We start from the raw sequence: 15,319 nt of genomic DNA, 5'->3' as shown, positions 1-15,319 counted from the left end.
CTGCAGGGTGCATCACAAAATAAATTCCTCTTTATTCATAGAGCATCATTCACCCTCTGTCAAAGGCTTGAAATACTGCTTTCGAGACCGTGTTTCCCAAGCAGTTCGCATTAATGACGTGCGGCGATCTTTAAACGCGCTCCATAGCTTTGCCTCGAGTGTTCGCTATAGTTTTGCGATCATTGTTGCAGATTGCAAGAATGCCTGGTTCAGGAAGCGGCGCGCGTGCATTGAGAGATAGCAGTTGCCGCAACTCCGCTGCCTCTGCAGCTGATGTTATCGATGCATCGAATAGCAGGAAATCCGAGGACGACGACCTTTTGTCAGACTCCACAGATAAGTCGACTTTACGATTCCGCGTATAGGTCGACTCCGATTATAGGTCGACCCCCGAACTATGGAAGGCTATTTTATGAAAAAAAAAACAAAAAACGTCGACTTATAATCGGCTATATGCGGTAAACTGATCCCAGAAAGAGAATATCGCTGTCACGAATCTAAATCATGACGATATACACTGTTTGCATTTGCGACACTTTAATTACTGTTCTTCCAGTAACAAAAGAAAGAATCCATTTACATAGTCGGCGCAAACTGTAACAAGTTAACTTGTTGAAACTTGGGAAATCAGTTCGGCAAAAGCTTACATAACTGTAACAGGGTTACTTTTCTGCTCCATGTAACTCTGGTTGCAACACTGTTACTTTTTGCTGTATCTTCACAGCTTTGTGTACTCACCACATGCTGTCCGTGAGCGTAGGTGCACTCGTCGTCAGCGTCGGCCTGCGACAGGTTGAGCCCACACGTTTCCTGCGCTTCGACCGCAGCCGCCGAAGCCGCTGTGAGGTTCTCGCGTTCACTTTTGAACATGCTCCTCAGGGCAACCAACCAGCGGCGCTGTGACAGTGAGATGCAAGCGAACAGACAATGACGCTTCATACAGACACAACCTTCATGTATGTTATTCCACTGCCGTACAAATCCTACTCCAATTATCGCTCCCTTGCATGTACTGACTCTTTTACTTACCTTGGCATCGTTCTAGATAGCTGCTTAAATTGGCAGTTTTAGCTGGACACAGTCTGCTCGAAACTAGCTCCCAGCTGTTATGCCCTCGTGCAAGCTCGCGAATATTTTAACGTTCCAATTCTGCGCATTTTGTACTTTACTTTAGTCAACCTTTTGTACTGCGTAGAATCCTGGGGCTCGACATATAACTCTTATCTTGAGCCAGTATGACGGTTGCAAAAACGAGCTATACGTACGATAACTTTCTCACAATACTAAAAACATAGCAAACCACTGTTTTCTAGGTTGAAAATCTTACCTTTTGATTTTGTGTGGGAACTAAAATTGGCTACATGTATAAACAGTGTTGTAAGGAACGATGAGCCATTACCTATTTCATTACTCTGTACCCACCCCCACCCCGCCCCCAGACGCCTAACAAGGAACCAAACTTCTGACAACTTCAATATACCACCCACAAAAAATGCTTATAGTTTGGAATGGTATACTGCATTATATAAAGAATACCCAGAACTTGTCGAGATCACTGAAAAAAATACTACTTTGAAGTAGTTTTCTCTGCCTCCTGAGTTGACGGGTATTTTGGGTTATCATTTTTTTAACCATTTGCATATATTGTACTTTACGTTTTTTGTGTTTTCTTTGCAAAGTGTTGCAAATCCTTGTTCCCTTTATTATATTATTCAAAAGAATTACAGTAAAATCTCGTTAATTCGACCCCCGTTAATTCGGAATTTCGGTTAATTCGGACGCGGCGTCTGGTCCCGGCCAAAATGTGCACTGTTCTATGGCTGAGAACTCTCATTAATTCGGACAGATTCGACCGCGCTTCGGTTAATTCGAACTCCCGACCGAGGTCGGGTCGAGACGGGGAAGCAGCAGCGGATACCGCCACGGCCGCGGTTCGGATATAATTCGGATTCGCAGCCGAAATGACGGCGCATCTGAACAATTTCGAGATCGGATCATGGCCTCCGAGATTTAAAACGAGGTAACGAGATCGGATTATGGCCTCCGAGATTCAAAACGAGCTTTGCATCTCGGAGGCACATACACAATGAAAGGCAGTGCATCGCTACTGTCATCAGCAACAGGCAACATGGCGATGGTCCGTCCGCGTTATCAACGCTACAGTTACGGTCCCTAGAATATCGGACCGTACTAGCCACTGTATCAACGCGATCAGCCAGCCATGAGTGGTGGATGATAAGAATAGCATAGAATATGGCATAAGGCATCGTTCCGCGATAGCACCCCTGGTGTTCCACAACGTGCGCGGTGAAGCGTTGTGCAGGCCTGGCGTTCCGGACTTTCCGCACTCCTTTCTACGTACGAGCCGTGCAACATTTTCAACACTGACGAGACAGCGCCTGACAAGACGATCGTGTTTAAGGGGGACCCGTGCGTCGGCGGGAAACTGAGAAAAGAGCGGGTGATGGTTCTTCTGGCTACGAGCATGACCGGCACAGAGTAGTTGCCGCTGCTGGTGATAGGAAAGGCTGCGAAGCCAAGATGTTTGAAGAACATTAAGCAGCTGCCTGTCGACTACCGCTTTAATAGAAAGGCTTGGATGACCTGGCTGCGTCAGCGAGACCGCCGCTTTGCGGCACAGTGTGCGCGGACCTTCAGGAACTTAGCAAATTTGTGATTTCCTTGCACGTTGCCTCCGCGAAGCAAACCGCGATCACCGACTTCTTTAAGAAATAAAAGTCTGGTGGTGGCGGAAACATTTTTCTAGTGTTTTGATCGTACTCGCGATAATTCGAACCCTCGGTTAATTCGGACATTCTCTCTGGTCCCGTGAAGTCCGAATTAACGGGGTTTTACTGTATTATTAATACTTGTAACTACAAGTTTCATTTTGCAGATCTGTGCACCACTATTACCAAACTTTTTTTGTGTTTACTACAAGTCATGTTATTCCTTTTTTTCTTTGTTTAATCGAATTCATTTTACTCTTGTTAGTAGCCAAACGCTATTTCTTGCATGATATCAAATTTCATTTTCTGTTTACTTGTAGTAGAATTATTAGTTTCTGTTATGTGTATTTTTAAATGGGACATGCACTAGCCTTTGGCTATGGGACCATACAGTTTGTGTATACTTTGTACATGATATGTGAACAATAAAGAACATTCATTCATATCTGGCCATTTGGTGTTGTTCTCAGCACTTTACGAAGTTTGGTAACATCGGCGTAAAACTGCAGTTTTCAAATGTGCCAAGATGTTATAAGGTCGTGCTTTCTTACATTACTGCATTTGCTGCATGAGGATATATCATCTTACCCTGTTGAACTTTCCTTCCATCACGTGTGGGTACTTCGCCACCAGTGAGTCAAGTACTTTGTTGTACAGCCTTGGTGTTGGATATCTGCAAAAAGGATTTATATAGACCTCTGTGCAATGCACGACATCAATAAACCTTTTGAGCAAACACTATTTGATCGAATAACCGCATTAGTCCCTCTAGTTAAACCTAGTCAAAGAATGTTACATGCAATGAGAAAATACTTATACCACAGTCAAAAGCCGTTTTTTGTCGGACAACTGATAATGCAGACCCTGCAGAAAAATGGTGCAAAACTAACACACTCACGGAGTCACCCTGTAGCAAGCCTTGAAGAGAACAGAGACCATGTGCGTCTTGACTTTTGCAGTGACTGGCCGCTTGCTTTGCAAAAATGTGTCGCACCAGACGCCGAAGGATGGAGGCAGCACGAACTTGAGAGAGTCATCGCTGTTGTGCATTGACGTGTGACTGATGGCAGTGTCATCAACTTGCATCTCGTCACTGCTGCCCACTTGCCTGTAGGAGAGAACTGCACAAGGTGCATCTTCCATTCGCGTCACGATCCTGCATAACAAGATAGGCAAGCGAGTCAATGGTCCACAAAAAGAGCACCCGCACAGAACTGGACAATCAAAGGTAGTGAGCTCTTGAGCTGAAAGACGCTTTTGGACTACGGACAAACACTGTCTGTGCATTTCATACAACTGAGCTTTTGAATTTTTTTTTAAAGTGATACAGAAGAAAACTTTTGCTGCCGAGATTTTCAGCCCAATCGATAGCTTGTGTGATCTCAATTTTCGCACAACTTTTATTACTTGTCCATCTGCACCAACCAAACACGATTGAAGTAGCACGTGGTTGCTTGGAAAGGCGAGCATACAATGCACATACACAAGGAGAACCAAATGGACAAGAGAAACTGTTCTCCCACAACTCCTTGCATCCATGTTCTACATGAGTGGCATTCAATGACACGAGTTTTTCTTAGCTTGTTCTATCAATATGGGCTTATATCCCATTGTCTGCCTGTAATAAGTTCAGTAATCAGAACACAAATTTTCTGTGTACGATACAAAGCCTAAGCAGTGATGTGAGAGCTGCACCAAATGCGCCAAACTACTCTGAAAGACAAATCTTGCTATACACTGCTTCATTTCGCATTTTCACCATTTCAACCTCCTAAATCGTCCACCCAGCCAGACAGATTTCTGTCGAAATGTTTACATTTTCACTATTCTGTGCCAAAATTGCACCAAACATGAGTTTACATAGTACGAAAACGAGTTGAAACGCAACATTTATCTTTTTATCCTCATGGGCACTCATTACGCTACAGTGGCTCTAACCACGCGTAGATCAAGGAAAATGTGGGCACTTTTGCAGTGCTGGTCAGACTACATATCTATTACAGCATAGACGACACCATAGGCCAGTGCGCGCCAAAATTCGATGAATGCACGATTTTGTAAATAGTATCTTTACATTGTAGAGAGTGTAAGTGCACGGCAAAATTCGATGAATGCGCGATTTTGTACCGGCACAGGAATGAAGAAACGCGTTTAATGGTTGAGGCCTGGCATATCAATAATAGTGGTAGCGCATGGGTGAGCCAATTATCGATTAACCTGCATAAAGAAGAAATCAAGTGTATGAATAGTTATCTTTCATGTAGACCACTACGCGTGCCGGATTGATAGGTTCGCCTATTGCATGGGCATGCGCAGATAAGTTCTTGTGCCTTTGCAGTTGTTAGTCGGCGTTTGTGGCTCTAACCACACGTAGATCAAGGAAAATGTGAGCACATTTGCAGTGCTGGTCAGACTATACATCTATTACAGCATAGACGACACCATAGGCCAGTGCACGCCAAAATTTGATGAATGCACGATTTTGCAAAAATCTTTACATTGTAGAGAGTGTAAGTGCATGGCAAAATTCGATGAATGCACGATTTTGTACCGGCACAGGAATGAAGAAACGCGTTTAATGGTTGAGGCCTGGCATATCGATAATAGTGGTAGCGCATGCGTGAGCCAACCATCGATTAACCTGCATAAAGAAGAAATCAAGTGTCTGAATAGTTATCTTTCATGTAGACTACGCATGCCGGATTGATAGGTTCGCCTATTGCATGGGCATGCGCAGATAAGTTTTCGTGCCTTTGCAGTTGTTAGTCGGCGTTTGTGGTGTCTTGACTTCTCTCTTGTGTCCGTGTTTACAAGCACTGTCTCTTTAACATGAATACATACCAACTTATTTTGCAAATGCTGCACTTCCAGTTCTTTAACTATAAGTTTTAAGAATAAAACCTATGCCTGCCTTTAACATGGTAGCCAGCACAGGAACTGTATATCAGTGCAGTTGCACGTTCGAATGCGCTGCTAGATACACAAGGTACACTATTTCTTACCACCAGACACATTTACAACATTAAAGAAAGACTGATATTTTTTCAAGAATTGGATTCATACCTGCATCCAATATACTAATCACCAAAAGATACAGGCAAGCAGTGCAGTTGCACATAATAATTGTTGGTTGAACGTCCCATAACCATGATATGATTATTAGGGACGGCGTAGTGGAGGGCTCCGGAAATTTTGACCACCTGGGGTTCTTAAAGGGGTGGTGCCATCAAATTTCGAGGCTATAACAAGCCTGTTGTGGGTTTCCTCTGTATGCAAGGACATTCCACACGAAGGGTCGGACACAGCAAACGTTTAGAATATATTTTAATTCACTTCCAAAGTGTACCTAGATGCTCATTCTCCCGATCGAAACCCATCGCTAGCGCGCCAACAGTGACGTAGATCTGTAGGATGGGCAACGAAAGTTGTAGTGACGTCACACCAAATCTGCTGTAGTAACGTGAGTGACCTCCGGACCTCCGCCACTTCCGCAACGTACGTACCGGCTGTAATGAACTGGAATACATTCTAGTTCACTGTAGTACCGGCAAAGCATCGGTTGCTACATCACTCCCCGAGTTTCGATCGCTTCCTGGCTATGTGCGTCACAACCTTGTGTGGTCACGTGACCACGCCTCCTACACTTCTACGTCACTGCCCAACCTCGGCGCCCAGAAACCGAAACCGAAAGTTGTCCAAATCAAAAGGCGATATTAAGTTATTTAGCGAGAATACATGAATCTTAGTTCGTGCATCATGCTCCCTGGAGCTATAGGAAGCGCTTACAGCAAAGAATGCGCAAGTCACAAATTTGGTGGCACCACCCCTTTAACGTGCATCTAAATCTAAGTACACGGGCCTCAAGCGTTTTCACCTCCATCGTAAATGGAGCTGCCACAGCCAGGATTCGATCCCGCGACCTTCAGGTCAGCAGTCGTGCACCATAACCACTAGACCACCGTGGCGGATCACGGTTGCAGATGCAAATGCACTGCTACATATGCATGGTACACTACTCCTTGCTGCAGACTCGCTTGTAACTGTAGCGAAAGAGTGAAATTTTTAATGTATGGTCAGCTCACAGCACAGCTTGAGACGTCTCCATTGCATCACTGCCGGCCTCTTGAATTCCAATGTCACTTGCTTGCAACAAAACTTCCCCTTGTTCATCGACTGAAGCTGGCTGGATTGCACAACTGCAAATGTCAAAAGAAATTTTTCTGGTCCAGAAACAAAAGCCCTATTCTGCAATATAAACGGCAGATCAATAAACTGCAGCTTTTACACATTACACCTGATAATCAACTGCTCTGCAGAAAGCTTGACAGCCATACTGCAATTCTTTCCCCGTTAAGGCAAAACTTGGATCATAAGACTGACGAATGTATTACTTTATGTCACCAATAGTTAACAGTGAGCAAGGATTACTGCATAAAGGCTCGTACACAGCCTCTGAAGATTTAGTGAAAATATTACTAGAATGTCTCACCTCTTGTGTTTGATAAAGCACAACATGCAGGACATTGATCAAAATAGGAAAACGTATATCGACACATGCCACATAAACTTACAAAAACACAACTTGACTGGGCGATGGAGCATAAAAGTTCATGTACGAATGCTACGACTGACGCGGCTGACAGTGACCTGGCAGAACACACAAAAATCTATTCAAGGGCAAGCAATCAACACAGTAAAACACTTGCAGCTCACATGTTAAAAATTTACAAGGTCTATTACAGTGATGACCTTTCTATAGTAAACACTTCAAAAGAGAAATTGGCAGTTTTGCCCAAAGGCGAAGCATGTAATAAAGCAGCTGGGAATCGCACTGAAAACACACCAAAAACACGGTGCAATAAAGCGTCACGTCTCAAAGGCACATGAGGCGAAACTAAGTGAAAACCTTGGCCACTGTATAATGTCTGTGGCCGGAAAAGGTCAGTACAGTAGGCTCTTGTTAAACGGAACAGGAAGGGACCAGGGAAATGTGTTCCGTTTAACAGGAGTTCCGATTACTGAAAGATGAACAGGGCTCCAGAATCCAAGTACGAAACCAACCATATTAGAGGCAGTTGTTCCATTCAAGCGATTTCCGTTTACTGAGAGTCTACTGTATTTAGCGAGACGTTTATTCATTTCACTTAGACGAGCACATGCATGACGTATTCTGCCCAGAGTTTTGCAGCACAGTTTTGCATGCTGTGCCTGGCAGAACGTGGCCTGTGCCACTTTTGTGCCACTAAACCCAATTTAACGGACTACACTCCGTCTCACACGTTGGTTACAGCACTGTGAAGGCTTACATTGTCAATAAAAAGAGCGAGTATCCCTAGTGATGTATTTATCTGCACCACGTCTTTCGCTTGGCACCCCCAAAGCATCTGCGCGCACACTTTGGGCAATTAAAGTGAGCACACGGCAGCATCGGAACAAAACGACACGGTGGCACCTGTTGCAGCTGACGCCTTCCTAGAATTTATCAAGTCATTGTGTGCCGGAGAGCCGCGCGCTCGCCATCTCGGAGGTTATGGTCGAGACAACACAATGTCACAATGTCTCACAGATGGCAGCACATTATCTAATGTTTGCTGTTTTTTTATATGTTTTCCGCTAGATGGACATAGTTGGTCCATTCTTGGAGCTGTTTGTAAATTGTGTTTTTAGCGGCGATGGCTGCACTATACCGGCTTTTTCGAAGCATGGCGTCGCGCAAGAAACGTAGTTTGATGGCCTCGTTAATGCGCCTACAAATCACCGAATAGGCTCAGTTTCGTCGTGACACTTGTCGAACAAAATAAAGAATCCCTCAAGGCTGTGCTTAGTTTACAAGGCACACGGCAAGAAGTCCGAGAACCGATGGGAATGCGAAAGATGTGAAATTGGTCTTCACATGCATGTGTACTTCAAAGTTTTTCATACATGAAAATCGCACTGAAACAGTTGATGCAGTTAAGCGTCGCCTCGCGTGATTGTGCGCTTCTTCCATCGTAGCGCTGTTTTCTACGTGAAGTCATGCACCAACCAGCCCAAATCCGTACCCTACTGAAGAAGACTCCTTCCACTACCTGGCATTTATATAGTGTTTTTTTCCGAAGCAGTTGCAAGTAACATCGTGGCTTTAGGGTAGGACACCTGCTTGCCACGCGAACGGCCCGGGTTCGAACCTCAATGGGACCGAAGATTTTTCTTCTTTATTTTATTTGCATCTTTTTCAATTTTTAGGTCACGAACGATTTTTCGCTCACGACCAACGACGCCGTCGCCAACGCCGACACCGGAATTTCTGCAACATGAGCTCTCTAATGCTATTGCGTTAAAACATGCCTGATACTTTGTCGTCATCTTGAGATGACATCAAGTGAGCCGATTTCACAGTTTATTTATTGGTGTCACGAGAGTGGGCAAGTAGCAAGCGCGAGTTCAGATTGAAGCAGGTGACCACATCTGCATGGGCGCTACCATATTGCTTTGCTACCACAACTACCAGGGGTTACCGATACAATTAAAAGCATAAGACTTACATGCAAAGCGTGATTAGCGTATCACGCATTGCTGTGATGTAGCACATGCCAAACAAAAGCAGTTGTCTCAACATTGCTAATTATAAGGCAATTACACATCATCATCATCCTGACTATGCCCACTACAGGGGAATGACCTCCTCTCATGTTTCTTCAATTAACCCGGTCCTGTGCTTGTTGGTGGCCACATTATCCCAACAAACTTCTTAATCTCATCTGCCCCTTTAAAGGAGCAATGACACAAAAATTTCGCGTGTTTTTTCTGTTGCAATAAGTAGCAAATGACTCGCTTATCACGGCTGAAAAGCTCGTTTGCTTGAGCATGTGACGGTTAATTATTTGGAGTTTTATAGCGCTCAGTTGCAGTTTCGGTTTCAGAGAGTGCCTAGTGAGGCAGGACCCAGAGTGGTTTTCGTGTAAACATAGCTGGCTACATGAGCACACAAAAACACACGCACATGAGCACTGCGTTGACCACCCTTTTGAACAAAGGCTTCCTGGGTGCTGCCATAATCCCCTCTGAGAAGTTGTAAATATGCATGGCCCCCCAAAAATGCACTGACGAGGCAAGAACATCAGCCTTTGCACTCCCGTGCAAGTCTACCCCCTCTCTTCGTTGAAAAGGTCTGCTAGGAGAGAGCGCTTGCAAGGATCGTGGCAGCCAACACAAACTTATGACGCAGGTGGTGGTTGGTTCTTTACACGAAAACCGAAGGCGCGTTTCATGTGCCCACGCACTTTAAAATTGATTTTAAATATGTTCTAGGCTACATTATCCATTGATATTTTGTAGATGATGCATGTGTCCACACAAATCTATCCTGTAAGTTATCTCGCCTTCAAAATTTTGTGTCAGTACTCCTACGGCTGCTGGATGGAAAAACGCACAGTACAGTCTGCCGCGTTGGGCGGCTTTCTATGAGGAGAGCGGGTGTCGAGAATAGTTGTATTTGCGGCCGCTGGGGTGCCACGAAGTGGAGACAGGAAAACGTTTGCTGGCGGCTTCTTCGAGGTAGCAGCCGCAGCGAATTAGTTGGTGGTTGTCACACGACTTTTTCCGTAATATAAGTACGGTTAATTTTTAACACTGACCCCACTCAGTTTTAATAGTTTTTTTTCAGTCTCATCTATCGCAGCAATGCGATCGATCATTCAGTTGTGTCAGTTTGCGTAATCTGGTTAAATAGTCAATTAAATTTCTTTTGACGATGTGTTGCAACATAAAATGAACGAAAATAATTTTGTACAAATTGGTGGCTATGATTGAGCTGGGGGAGCTGATGGCAGAAGGTACAGCAATTAACAACAGTAATACAGAGCAACATACCCAACCTCTTGTCAAACGTGCTCCCCTATAACATACAGCTATTCTGAATTTCATTCTTTTCACTAAAATGTATCAGAATATCGTTAGTTCGAAATAAGACGATGGCCCTTCCATCAAATGCTATGTGAGCATTTCATTTTGTCTTACTGCATGGGCAAGAAACATTTGGAGGCGTAACTTTGCTATTTCAGGCGATCAGATAACGTCACGCTCCCAGAGAGCCACATCATGCTGGCAGCATCTGGTGGCAGACAAGGCAATCACTGCCGTTTCAGTTGCCAAGGGAACCGGTCGCGTGTGTGGCTCCCGTTCCACCGCAGTCACATGGAGTGTGGATGCGGAACGCGTTCGACTGTAATCGTTTCTTGCCCTATCACTGCGGACTCCTTGCGTAAGCTCGCAGAAACTGACAACAAAAAATTTAATGAAGGAAAAAAAAGAAATTACGTTTCGCTGACAAGAATGGTGCTGTTTGTTCAAGAACGCTGCCAAAAAGTACGTGCGAGTGTGTTCATCTAAAGCTGGCTCATGCAACTGTCACGTTTTTTTTTTTTTTTTCCATTTTTCATTTCATGCACCGTGATGCTGCCAGTTGAAGTGCCTCCGTCAGCGCATGCTATTTTTGTGGCATTATCTGGATGCCCGTTCCAACCAGAGTTTCACCTCCTTAATATTTCTTGCTCCATGTCTTATCATCACTGATCTGAAATATCCAAAGGTCATTTGCATCTCTAAATGAGAATCAGCTGACGCAAGGTAGGGTAAATTGGAGATTATTCAGACAGGCTTTCGTCTTGGAGTGGACATGGAAATAGGCTGAGAATGATGACGCTGATGGAGAAACCATGACTGAATGGGATGTTTGATTAAATATCCAATACTGGATAACACTCACAGATTTTGTGGAGACGTGGGTTCGGCATTCTGACCACAAGTAGCCATTGCTGCATTGCACAGAATTGAAGCACTCCTTGAGACGACACGTAGCTTTGCTTTGTTTGGAATTTCGTCTCCAGGTACAAGGTCCACAAAGTCGTCCAGGTCCGTGTCAAACATCTGGATCTGTTTGGGACAGGGTATTGCATTTTGTTTCTTAAAAAGAATGGGAAGTTCTATGCATGGGATGCATAGCAGTTCACGAAACAAGGCATTGTTATGCATTTTAATCAGTGTGTTGTCTAATCATTTGCAGCATTTGTTTTCATCCCAACACTAAAAGAACAGTCAGACTGTTTAGGGTGTATTTTGTCACACTCTGTAATTGTTTCAACAAACTGCAACTAAAACGTCCAGTCCATGAACAGTGTGCGCGCCATCAGCCATACACAGCATTTGTGACAGAGAGGCAATCGGGACGTAGTTTTAAGAAATGCAAACATGTCGCACAATGATTGCTGTTGTGTAACGGGACAGCCCGACGGGTTATGTCGTTTTGACAGCACAGCCTGCCACTTGCACAGACTGGAAACGGCATTCACAATTATGTCGCACAATCTTTGCCAGACTCGCACTACTGATTGGTGAAAGAAGGCTATGCATTTAAGCCGTTCAGGCGCACACTCATTCTGCCAAAAACTTAGTTTCGCTTCACACTGTCACAGTTCAGAATGAATTAAATGTGTACAGATTCATAATGGATTATGAATTTCATTTCTAAACTGGTTTTCGTCAAGGTACATCAGACATGAGAACATAGACTATCGTATCAGCGAACCTGATCTATTAGAAAAAAAAAAGGAAAAAAGGCCCAATGTAAAACATTGTAATAACCTGAGAAAAGTAAAAGTTCAAGGAACAACTACATACATCTAAGCTAGCAAGCACCCAAACATCTACCTTCCGACTCTGAAAACACTTCACAAATATTCAAATATGCACTACTATCAGAAGTGTTTCACTTTGCGGGCAACAAATTTTTGAAGCAGTTAAGTATCGCCGGTTTTTTTTATTGTTTTCGGTGCACTTTATTTGGCCTTCACACGGTTCCTGGGCCAAAGTCCTGAACGTAACTACATTAATAGTGGCGACCTCACTGACAAGCGATGTTCAAACTGAATTGCAAACTGTTGTATTTGATGCCTGGAGCAATGTTTCATTTGGGAGTCCCGTTTAATTACGCACACACAGTGCCTCCTTTAAAAAGTCTTTTTGTTGCATGCATTTTTTTCTTTACGGCATCAAAGCGTAAATTCGATTGCTACTTCCATGACACCTCGGCATGCAGCGTATCGGATCGTTAGAAAGCCCGAATCGGGGAGTAAAATGCGCATCAGTGGCAGCACCAGAGGTGCGCAGTAACAGCCTACGGTGTGGAATGCAATGAAGTGCCTTTGAAAAATCTAGAAATGTTACATCAACTTGAAACCCGTCCATTAGTGCGTGCATGTCGTTAATAAATTCGGCAAGTTGCGTGTGGCACGAGTAGCCCTTGCGAAAACCGCGCCGATGCTTGAAAATAACGTTACGGTCTTCATGATAGTTGACACGAGTGTGGATGAAGTACTCAAGAGGGTTACAAATAGTGCTGGTATATGAGAAACAATACGGCCCAATACAAGCTGCATGCGTTTCACTTTGAGCTCTTTGTTCACCCCCCGACTATCCACAAGTCACAGCAGTTAGAACATGCAGAGGGAGCAAGGAAAATATACCAGCGTGTCTTCGAGATCGACATCCACGATTGCCGTCAGTTTCTCCAGGAACTCGGCGTAGGTTCCCATCGCCAGCTTCAGCTTTCGCCGGTTGCCGTTTTGTAATATGACGAGGCAAAAGACATCGCCCATTTTGGCGAAAGAAACAACGCAGGGGAACCGGGGCACCACTGCGCGTGTCACTCATCAACACACACGATCAGCACGTTCATACACACGCAGCCGGCGCGGGAAAGTGAGCGGAAATAGTGCGTGGTTGGTGGTCAAACAAAACCAGTCAAATGTGAGAAGCAACGTTTACAAAACTTGTTCCTACAAACGTTAATTTATAGTTTTAACGGAAAGCAACGTTTATAGTTCTATGTCAGTCTACGTTGGAACCAACGTTTATAGAAAAGAAATGAGAACAGCGGTAAAAACATGGCGACCATGACGTCCCTTCAGCCATTGAAATAACCACGTGAAATCCTTCGTATTTCATATTACGGTACTGTGTTCGTATTTCTCGTGTACTTGCACAGTACTTGCATGGCGCGCACCATCCTCCTCCGTTCTGAAATAAAGGTGTAGCCACAAAGGGGGTAGGAGGAGGTGACAAATTCCCGCCTAGTTGCGTAGTCAGCATTTTTTTTCGGGGCGGGGAGGGGGGAAGGAGGTTCAACCATACTTTATGAATCTTCTTGCGTGAGTTTGTATGTGTACGTGCATACATACACATGCAAACTTGAAAATTTCCGGCGGCGGGGGGGGGGGGGGGTGAACCCCCCAACAACCCTCTTGGCTAACCAGTGCTCCCGCCCCAAACTTTTCAGTTTACATGCACACAGTCCCAGTCATGGTAGCAGTAAAGAAGCCGAGTAGAGACGTGAAAGCGTAAGGGACGAAGCCGAGGGATTTGACAGTGTTCGAGGGCCATCGGCTTGCTAGGAGGTTGTAACCACCTGTAACTACAGTGAACTGTAACCTCCTTGTCGGCGTGTGGCTGCCAGGGCCACCATAGGCTACGGTGCCACGTTCTAACAATGCGACCTTTCCTATCTGCGTGCCAGTTTTAGCACACTTCAGCCTCGCAACAATATAACATCTAAGAGAATTCGTTGCTGAACTGGTTAGTTCATAATGCTGAACTGCAGAGCACAAATTCGGTACGGGACATAAAAGAGTACACACTACACAGGATAGCCTTTGTTCTGTGCGGCGTGTGCCCTGCAATGTCCCGGGCCGACGCGCGATCATTCCAGGCAGGCCCGAAGCCAGGAATTTTTTGGGGGGCGTGGTGGGGGGACGGCACTTGCTAAAGGCTTCGACAACTTGAGAAAAACACATATTATCGTTTTTTTTTTCGGTAAAACACCCCCTCTATCAAAATTTCGGGTCTACGGGCTTGACTCCAGGTCCTCCAAGAATAAAACCATGGCCACTGGCGTGAACGTCACGAACGGCCCAAGAACCAGCATTTTACCAAAAAATTTTCGCAAGCTGGATTGAATCCGACGCACTGTGCGATTCGACGTTGTGAAAAAATGAATTTATTTTACTGACCATGGTCTATAGCAGTCGAACACTGATGCAACTACACAAAACGACAAAAATGAAACGATTGTTATGCGGGGGCGCGGTAACACACACACAAAAAAACACGTATGTTGCCGTCAAATACTGCAAAAATTCTACGCTGGTATGTCTAAGATAATTCAAGGGCGCGCCCGTAGCGCATGTATATATATATATATATATATATATATATATATATATATATATATATATGTATATATATATATATATATATATATATATATATATATATATGTATGTATATATATATATATATATATATATATATATATGCGCTACGGGCGCGCCCTTGAAGTATCTTAGACATACCAGCGTAGAATATTTACCAATATATATATATATATATATATAACTTGAGGTGATTTTTATGTTCATAGAGCTGATCAGATGACTTGCTTTTCAAAACTGTTTGTTTTAAATCAAGGAAGAATCTGCACAAACAGAGTGTGCAGGCTGGGCCGCCTTATACCGCGACAACACAGCAGTCTTGAATAACACTTTGGAAAATATTAC

General features: G+C 44.2%; 1 protein-coding gene across 1 annotated transcript in view; it reads right to left on the bottom strand.

Moving 5' to 3' along the window:
• The window catches only part of LOC119400171 (uncharacterized), a 54,639-nt gene extending 41,201 nt beyond the window's left edge, over nt 1–13,438 (bottom strand). The window contains exons 1-6 of the mRNA XM_037667159.2: nt 13,232–13,438; nt 11,476–11,642; nt 6,812–6,925; nt 3,628–3,885; nt 3,318–3,402; nt 739–897 (exon numbers count right to left, since the gene is read on the bottom strand). Coding sequence (XP_037523087.1) covers nt 739–897; nt 3,318–3,402; nt 3,628–3,885; nt 6,812–6,925; nt 11,476–11,642; nt 13,232–13,363 — 915 coding nt within the window. The 5' untranslated portion in view covers nt 13,364–13,438. The remainder of the gene's footprint in view (nt 1–738; nt 898–3,317; nt 3,403–3,627; nt 3,886–6,811; nt 6,926–11,475; nt 11,643–13,231) is intronic.
• Nucleotides 13,439–15,319: the final 1,881 nt, after the last annotated feature.

Source organism: Rhipicephalus sanguineus, chromosome 7 (assembly GCF_013339695.2).
Source record: "Rhipicephalus sanguineus isolate Rsan-2018 chromosome 7, BIME_Rsan_1.4, whole genome shotgun sequence".
Taxonomy (NCBI): domain Eukaryota; kingdom Metazoa; phylum Arthropoda; class Arachnida; order Ixodida; family Ixodidae; genus Rhipicephalus; species Rhipicephalus sanguineus.
Note: the sequence above shows the minus strand (reverse complement) of the source record. Positions and strands in the feature narration are given on the sequence as shown.